General features: G+C 40.4%; 1 protein-coding gene across 4 annotated transcripts in view; it reads left to right on the top strand.

Annotated features, from left to right (window-relative positions):
- The first annotated feature begins 377 nt into the window (after window positions 1–377).
- EPS15 (epidermal growth factor receptor pathway substrate 15) overlaps window positions 378–9183 on the top strand; it is a 67656-nt gene continuing 58850 nt past the window's right edge. For 3 of the 4 annotated variants that reach the window (XM_069023393.1, XM_069023396.1, XM_069023395.1), the window contains exons 1-3: window positions 378–464; window positions 2850–2965; window positions 3055–3162. In XM_069023393.1, coding sequence (XP_068879494.1) covers window positions 3094–3162 — 69 coding nt within the window. In that variant the 5' untranslated portion in view covers window positions 378–464; window positions 2850–2965; window positions 3055–3093. Of the gene's footprint in view, window positions 465–682; window positions 758–2849; window positions 2966–3054; window positions 3163–9183 lie in introns of those variants that run through there. The other variant, XM_069023394.1, reaches the window with a different exon arrangement.

Genomic DNA, 9183 nt, shown 5'->3' with positions numbered 1-9183 from the left:
CCCCGGGCCGACTCTGGGTTCGCTTTTCCCCTCACGGAACGCGCTCGGGAGCCGCAGCCCGCCGGGAGAAGCGCTCCCCTCACGGCGTCCCGCCGAGCCCGCGGGAACCGACCCGCTGTCGTGAGGGGAGGGGTGGGAGAGGAGAAGAGAGGGGAGAGAGAGGAGAAGGGAAGGAAAGAGAACACAGAAGGAAGAAGAGGGGAGAGGGAGAAGAGGAAGGGGAGAGAGAGCGGACGGAGAGGGAGAGCAGCGCTGCGCCGCTGCCCAGACACCCAGGACATCCCGGAGCCGTTCCCGCCGCCTCCCCTTCAGAGCTCCCGCCGTGCTCCCGCCAAACGCCGCCGGCTGGAAACGGCGCTGAGGGCGGGCCGGGCCGGGCCGGGGCCGAGGAGCCCGGCGGGACGGCGGGGCCGAGAGCGGTGTCGGTGTCGGTGTGCGCTCGTCGGACCCCGCCGTGCGCGGTGGTAGGAGCCGGGCCCGGGGGTTTCGGGCGGTGGGTTCGGGGCGCCTCAGGAGTCCCTCAGGGTTCGCCGAGCAGGGCTGATTCCCCTCAGGGCTGGCGGAAGGGGGTTGTAATTTTTTTTTTTTTAATTTTTTTTTTTTTTTTTACGGTGGGTGGCAAATTTAGCCAGCGGGGAGGGAGGTGATGAGATCTATGTGGGGACAAGTTTCCTCGTTTGAGGTGAAGGAGGTCGGAGCAGGGCGAAGCTTCCCTGTGCGAATGTGGGTTGTGTGTGGATGAGCCCCGGACGTGAAGGTCAGTGTTGCCATGGAGGGTCTGCCTTTGGGCATCAGGAGGAGTTTCTTCACAGAAAGGGTGCTTAGGCATTGGAAGGGGCTGCCCAGGGAGGGCATCCCTGGAGGTGTCTGTAGGGCTGCCTAGAGATTATACTCAGGCAAGCAAAACAAAAAACATCAGATGGCGCCAGAACATTACTAGTGCTGCCAGTTAAAGCTGTAGCTGGGCTGGAGCTTTATTATTTCACATCACTGCTTTGGCTGTATTACGCTACAGGAGTTGAAACAGTGCAGAGAGCTCGTGAAAAAAAACACGCTCTTGGGAAAATTCTCCATAGAAGAGCTTTTTATTTACCTTGGTTTGCCAGAGGCTGAATTTCCTGAACTTCAGCTTATGCTGAATATCTTACTAGTTCTTTGTTCTCTTTGACTCTTTTTGGGGGAAATGTGGCAAAGACTTGTATCCACTAGAAAAAGCATGTATTTTAGATATCTCATTTTAGGTGAAAGTCCTAGAGTAGGAAAAGTTGTGTTAACAGGTATAAAAGGAAGAATTCAGCTCAAGGATTCTTTCAGAAGTGTAGTGTGGATATTCTCCTAAGGCAATTTGGCAGAGATCAGAGAATCATTGTTTTTGAAAAAGCCTCACACAAATTGAAATAAATACATTTGAAATGACAGTCTTTGAGCATCCAGGATATATCATACAGGTTTATGCACTTTCATGCCAGGCTGCTCTGTCTTCCCAGTCTGTCAGATAACTCCCCTATATTGAACATGGATCATGAAGGCACTGTTGAAGGATTTAGCTGAACTACTTAGATCCCTCTGATAAAGATTCTTGGGGCCCATTCAAATTTATTTGAAAGATCAATGCAAACATTTTAGTCCATTTAAACAAATCAATAAACTGAAATCAGCCCCAACTGTGCTATAACCTTTTATATCCTTTGTATTTTAAATCATTAGGATCAATGATTTTGAATAAAAAAAGGCTTAAAATAGAAGTTAGTGAGTAATTTCTTAGCAGAAGAATTTAGTTTGCTCTAACATGTTCCATCTGAATCCAATCTGGACCAGTTACAAAGAGCTGTTATTTTCTGTAATTACAGACAGTTTTATTGTGATGTTCTCCATATTTTACACAACTTAACTCAGACTGGAGTGTCACCATCTGTAACATTTAGTACTTACTGTCATCTGAGAGAACAATGTACTGCAGAGATAACAGGACTGGGCTGAAGCAGCAGCTGTTACCTTGTGCTGCCTTTGTTTCATGCACTGCTCCATCAGCTGAAAATCTTGTCCAGCACCATTCTCTTGTCACACAGAGGTCTCAGTTAAATTATCCTGCCATAGTGTCCCAGCCACACACACATTTCCTGACCAGTCACAATGTTTAGCCCATGAAGTGGCCTCTGGGGCTCATACTGTCCCAGCAGGGATGTAGGAAGAAACCTCAGATATGCCCAGTTCTTCCTGTGTTTTCCAGGACATCCCAATTTGCACCCTACTTTTAAAAATTTCTTCTATGTTATTTTTCTTTGTCCAAGTTTCTCCAGTAAATTACATTTTTGCCCATTACAGTTTAAATCTGCATGGTTTCTAGCCAAAAGAAAGATACTACTGGTCAGAATAAATACCAGTGAAGGACCAGGGTAGACAATGGAAGTAAGAGAACACTGGGAGTCTGCTTCTTTAAGAGGAAAATGCTTTTCTGTTGTAAATTTTGCTGAAGTTATGGCTGAACTCACTTAGGAGAACCTCAGTGATGAAGTTGTGGCTTGTGGGTTTCCTTAAGGGTGTCTGGGAGTGTGACTGGCAGCAGTGAAAGTGGCTTTAGGTTCTCCCAACAGCTGCAATTGCTTGGGGTTCTGAAGAACATAAGGAAGGCATTTGAGAAGAGAACAAATAACATTTTGTTTCAGTTTCTTTTCCAACTTCAGAAATATGCTGGTAGCTTAATTTTGTATTGCTTGTCCCATAAGGTCACTGTGTCAACTACTGATAACGTAATCATCATAATTAAGAATTTATGTTTTAGCCTGATAGTGGATGATTGGTTTTTTTGCTTGTTGATAACAAGTAATATCTTTTATTTTTACCTTCAGGAAAACATTTCCCCCATTTTAATTTTTACGGGTAACAAATGCAGTGATAAACTACAATCAAGTAGAAGATGGAGCATTCTGTGTCATCCTCAGTCTCCAGCTACTGTCCTTTACAGGTATTTTCTAGTCCCTTTATGTACATCCCAACTACACTGAGAATAGGAGCAATGTCAAAGCCTAAACATTTTTTATTTTATTTCTTCAGAATTATGTTTGGTTTAGGGGATTACAGAAAGGAAGATAGATGGGAAAGAATCACCTTCACCCTGCAAGCAGTCATTCTTTAAAGAGGATAATTAAATCAAGTATGACAGTAAGTGCCATTGTAAGTGGATTTTCTGAATAGATTTATTATACTGTCACTGGTTTTAATACAAATGTTTATGAAAAAATCAACAAGACAGTGGAAGGAGGATAGTAGTTGGTTTCTTAGGCAAACAATTCTCTTGGGTCTTTCTTGCCAATTCTTCTATGATTCTATGAAATAAAAGCCATTAGCAATACGTTTTTCCAATTCTGTCCATTTTAATCTAGTTTTTCTCTGGTTTTAATGAATTGTCATAAATTCCTCTAGGTCACGGATGAGGGACCTCGTTGAGGGCTAAGCAGACCTTTCTGAGTCTTCTAAGTGGCTCCATATTTGCATACTCGGGGAAAAATCAAGTTATAGCAGGTTGCATGGAATTCAACTCATCAGGTCTCAGAATCCCTGTTCTGTTTCTGCTTATTGCTTATGGCTGTGTTTGGTGTAAGTTCACAAGAGAAGAGGCTTTTCTTTTTGAACATCAGATCTGGCTTCCTACTGTTCAGAATCTCATCCTTCTGTGGCGTGTTTAGAGCTGCACTGGAGAGCACTGGAATATTGAAGCCAGTTCCCCAAAACCCATGGAATATGTTCGGCCAAAATGTGATACCATTTAAGACAGGGCTGACAACTCTCTCTTGCATTTAAGATAGATAGAGGTGATTCTGAAAATCAGATTTATTCTGTGTGCAGTTATTTAATCCTCTCTGGTAGTGCTGTATGTCAGAGGGATGATGCAGCAAAGACGCAGCTGAGTCACCTCGCTGGCACTGACACTTGGCAGGACTGGGAGGAGTTTGTCAGATGTTGTTGCAGTGTGTTCAAAACAGGGCGTGAAGGTACTCGGTTAAGCAACTCCAGTGACTCACCCAATGGCCAAATCCTGTTACAAGGTCTACAGAGAAACACATTTTAAGGACATTATAAATTTGAGTAGCTTTGGAGCAATAACAAAACTTAAAATTTTGGTGTGGTCTTTCAAGAGTAAATTCAAGTTTTGCAGGACAGTTTGACATAATGTTATCTGGGAGTTGCAGAAGGTTCAGACTGGCACTTTAGGACTCAACATTTGTTTAAGAAGTACATTTCTGAGCTTGCTGAGGGGCTTGGCCATTAAGAAATGTGATTGTCTTCTGCACTCACTATACTCAGAGGGCAGAGAATTCCTCCTGCATATCCTGATCACACTTGAGATCTTCAGTGTTCTGAGATGAAGGCATTAATAGCAGTAAAAATTTAATGGGGAAAGCACCTTCTAACAAATTCTGTAACTTAAAGATAGTATAAATCTAATCCAAAATAATGTTAAAAACAACCTAGCCTTTATACTGAAGAAATAGTTACACAGGCTATTTTCCATCTCTACATTGGCTGAGCTCTGGTAATCTGAAAATCAGTCTAGCAAGTAGAAAAATGCTGGAATGAATTCACTGTAATCTTTGTATTATTTTATTATAAAACTTAACAACATGATAATTTACTCTTGAAATCAACAGGCCATGGATACTTTTAAAATTCAGGATGGACAGGGTGCTGGGCCAGGATACTTTTAAAATTCAGGATGGACAGGGTGCTGGGCCATATTGCCTAGTCTGTACTTTTGCCAAGAAAGAATAGACCCTATTATCCTTGAGGATAATAAGGTAATTCCATTCCAACCTGGTATTGTATGAGTCTATGATTCTTTGCTGCGTACAGGAGTTTAGAATTCACAGCATGCTGAATCCCATTTCATACTCCTAATGCATTGCTTAAATGGGTAATGTCTCATCATTTGATTTAAACATCTTATCATCCTCTGGGCAGAATGTATTTAAAATTTAATGCAGAAGTCCCTGCTATTTTCTCAACCGCAAATAAGTGATTCCTACTTTAGCCTCCACAGAGACTTTGAAAAGATACAGAGGAATGCTGCTCAACTGGAATGTTTCCTCCATTGCAGCTGTGGTATGCAGCCCTCTGCTACAAAAAGGCAAATAAGCATAATCTCTTTTCCCAAAGCTTTCTCACCATCACCTTTTTCCATGGTGTTGGCCTATTAATATGTTTCAAGTAAGGTTACTTGCTCTTTGTAGTCAGTTTAGCAAGAATGCAATCCATCCATCATCATCATCTCACAAAATTTAGACTTACAGGAGAGTGATGTGTAGCAAATTTAGCAAGGGAAAAGGCAAGAACTCAATTAACATTTTAGAATATTGTCACTAATCATAAGGATTATACGCTGTGTTTGTTTTCAGTTAAGGAGTGTTTTTTTTTCTTTATACACTATATTTATTTGTTATTAATAGATACGGCAATATCAAAGGTAGTATTTAAAACTGGTGTTTATACATGCAAGAAGGTTTCAAAATATGTGCATATTTTTAGGCTGTTATGAGCAGTATCCACACTCGGTGGTACAAAGTCATAGTAAAATCTGGAGGAAAAATATCTTTTTCCCTATCTTTTTTCCCATCTTTTTTTTTTAATCCAGGTAAATAACAGACATCTGTAACACTTTTAGGGTATTAAATAGGAAATCTAAGGTGATGAAAGGAAGGATAAAAGTAAAGTCAAGGAGACCTAGAGCCGAGCAATCCATCATAAAACACAAATACAATATGTGCCTTTATTGCTCATTTAATTTCCATAACTAGAAGTATTAAAGGGGTATCTGTTAAAACTAAGTTTCCATTGTGTCAATGTGCAATCAGTTTGTCTCCTCTACATTTTCTTCTGGATTTTAAGGTAAAATAATTTTTATTGAGGTCTAGCATCATTCCCAGGGGTTTGTATGTAGGAGGAGTCCATGTACAGTATAAGCCCTCATTTAACACTGCCCTGATTTTGGGATGCCAAAAAGATTTTTCTTTAGGGTTACTGTTTCTTGTATAAGAATGAGAGACAAAACTAGCAAAGTTTATTCTACCAAAAACTGAAGAAGATTTTTTTCTTCTTATCTGAGAATGAAAAAATCCTTTTTCATGCCTACTTAAAGGATTTGTTTCCTCCTTGTTCTGATGAAAGCAAAAATGCAGAAACTGTTTTTTTCATCCTACTAATTCTCTCTCTCTTCTATGAGAAATGAAAAAAGAAGGGGAAAACTAATTTAGTAGAAGAAAAATAAGTAGCCACCAGAATAGGCAGAATAAACTCAGATTTCTCCCCAAAAATCACGATGTGCACTTGGACCAGGATTTAGAAAGCAGATGGGTGCTTTGCTACTGTGTCAGCTCTCAAGAGCTGTTAGGAGAAAATTCCATTTATGTGTGAACTCGCAGACTCGCGCAGAATGCAGCTACATCTGATTTCCACATGAAGTGAGACTTCAGTTCACAGCAGCACCTCCTGCAGCTCCATCAGCTTTGTATGAGCAGGAAAAAAACCTGGGTTTAAGGATCAGGGAAAGCCCTAGCACACCCTGGCAAGGTTTCCAGTCTTGGTAGTATGAAGACAAAAGCCTGGGACGTATTATTGGATACATTAAGCTGCTGTCTGGATTAAAACAACCACTCACAACAGTTAACTCCAGCTCAGGTGACTTCTGAACTGTAAATCATTGAAAGTTTGGGAAGTACACCAGCGCAGTCTCACTACATTTTCCACTCCTACCATTTTCTGTAGCTATTGGCTATTGCCACTGCTGGAGACAGGACATTGGGCTGTTTAGGCCTTTCTTCTGAGCCATTACTGCTATTTTTATATTATGTTCTCATTTTCATTAAGGGACTCGTTTTTCAGTAAGGGACTCTATAGCTATTATTTCAAGGAGTGTTTTGGGTTGTTAGGGTTTTTTTGCAGTAAAAGAGTGGGATTTCTGTGGGATCTTTAATAATATCGTAGCCTAATTTTACATTTTAATAGTCAGACCTTACTTTGCCCCTTCTCCAATGTGAACAGTTTTGCTGATTTTTGCTGAAGCTGAAGTTGCTCAGAACTGTTGAAATACGCCCAGATGTCATGGACTGAAACAAAGGAAATCCTACTCAGCTCGTAGGCAGCAGCACACACAGGGCAGCTCTGTTACTCGCTTTTTAAGCCAAGAAAATCCAGGCCTTGTTGCCTCTGTTTGCTTCCAAGTTTCAAAAGCTCAGGCTGTGAACTTCCCAGTGCCCCAACAAACTATTGCAGCAGTAACTGCTATGTAACTTCTAAGAAAATCCTACAGTAACATTATTATTAAAATATCTAAATGCTGCTGGAGTTAACCAAATTCTCTGGATAACTGACAAAATGGAAAGTTACATCATTTGCTTTCCATTGCCCAAGAGAATTAGTTTTTGAAAATAAGCTTGTAAGGAATGTATTTACAAGGAAGTCTAACTAAAAAAAGTCTGCAGTGTACAGTGAAACTTTGATTTGTGTAACATAAGCTGAAGTTGGTAGTGTTTAGGACATTGTAGTTTCTTACAGTGGTGTGTTTACTTGAGGTATACACAATAAATAGTTTGCTCTAATTTACTGGTCAAATGTGCAATATAGTTTGGAGATTAGCAGCCTTAAGCCTTTGGAAAAGTTACCAGCAAAGAAAAGCACGAGTTTAGTTGAGTCTTTCCGCTCCAGACCAAACAGCCCAAACGTTATTCACACTTTCGTGTTCCTTTGATGTTGATGTAGTTACATGTCAATCAAGAGCAAAATTTATCACACTGGCTTAGAGATTAAAGCATGTAACCACCCAGTTAAGCTCTGCTATTCATAACATATAAGCAAAAGAGGAGGATCTGAGTGTATCATTAGCATTACACTCTCTGGTTTATGTTTCTAGTCTCACAAATAGAGAACAGCCCTTCTCAATACTGAAAAAACAGTAGCAAATGAGCTGTTGTCTTATCTGTCTTTCAGATTTTGGCTTACATGTCTGTCAATTTTAGGCAAAACAAAATCCTACACACAGTTTTCCCTGATCCAGCTGTCACTTACATACTGATAACATTAACCCATCTATCTGTAAAATATTACATCTATTTGGCTTTATGCTTTTGAATGGTAATTTAATCTGCTAAATATCAGTACTGACGTCTTACATTTAATTGCTGCAGTCCCTGCATTAAATTTGCTCATTGCACAAAATTTCTAAAACAATTTTATTTTTCTTGTAGGTAGTGGACCAATCTTCTACCTTTTGTCTTGACTGTGGAGTTAATTTACAATTGCTTTGTGTGTTTTAGCTTGAATCTTCTACACCCACAAATCCTGAACTGTAGTACTGTAGTACTTTAAACATTTCAGGGGATAATCAGTGTGGTGTCAGCTGGTGCAGTGTGAAGCATAGGTAACACTCTGCAGTGTGATTGATCTCAGTGGTGCTTGGCTGACTGAAGTGATGGCTGTCATTTTTGTTCCCAGCAGCAACATGGGCATGTTCTGTACTGTGAGTGCTCAGACTGTGTAATTACTTTTTGGAAATGTTCATTTTTTTTCATGCACAGAGAAACTCTGCAGTATGCAATCTGCCATTGTCTGGGTTTTTTGAATGTATTTAGTGATCCTGTGTCAGGATTCCTGATGTTAAGAAATTCAGACACCTAGGTACAGAGTCTGGGGAGAGGGACAGCTTAATAGACATCTATATGTACCTAGATGTGTGTGTGTGCACCCTCAGGAAAAAAATCCAGGTGTCAAAAATGACCTTTATGGGAAAATCAAGATATATGGTAGCTGTAAATCAGATTTACTTCACAGTGAAGGCATTGCCTATGGCATAATAATGTCTGCAGGAATAATGCCTCCACTTAGGCAAGCTATGAGCAGGGAGCCCTGTGGAAGGGCTAGGAAGTATTACAAGCGGTGGAGAACTCTCTGGTACCGTGTATCAGTGTTTAAATGGGAAATCAATAGACTTCATATTCCATGCAATTTAAATTATTTATTTATGCTTAAGCCCTGCCAACCAAAGCATGAGTTAAAAAGGAATTTTGGTTTCTGAAGGGTTCATATTTTCAACCTTTTCTTTGCAAACTTGAAAGCCAGAAAGTTCCTGTATTTTGCTGTTTTCTTGTTGGCTTTTATTTTTTTACTAAAGCTCAAAGAACCCATGCAAGTTCT

This window comes from Aphelocoma coerulescens, chromosome 8, assembly GCF_041296385.1.
Source record: "Aphelocoma coerulescens isolate FSJ_1873_10779 chromosome 8, UR_Acoe_1.0, whole genome shotgun sequence".
NCBI lineage: Eukaryota > Metazoa > Chordata > Aves > Passeriformes > Corvidae > Aphelocoma > Aphelocoma coerulescens.
This window is presented reverse-complemented; position numbering and strand designations above follow the sequence as displayed.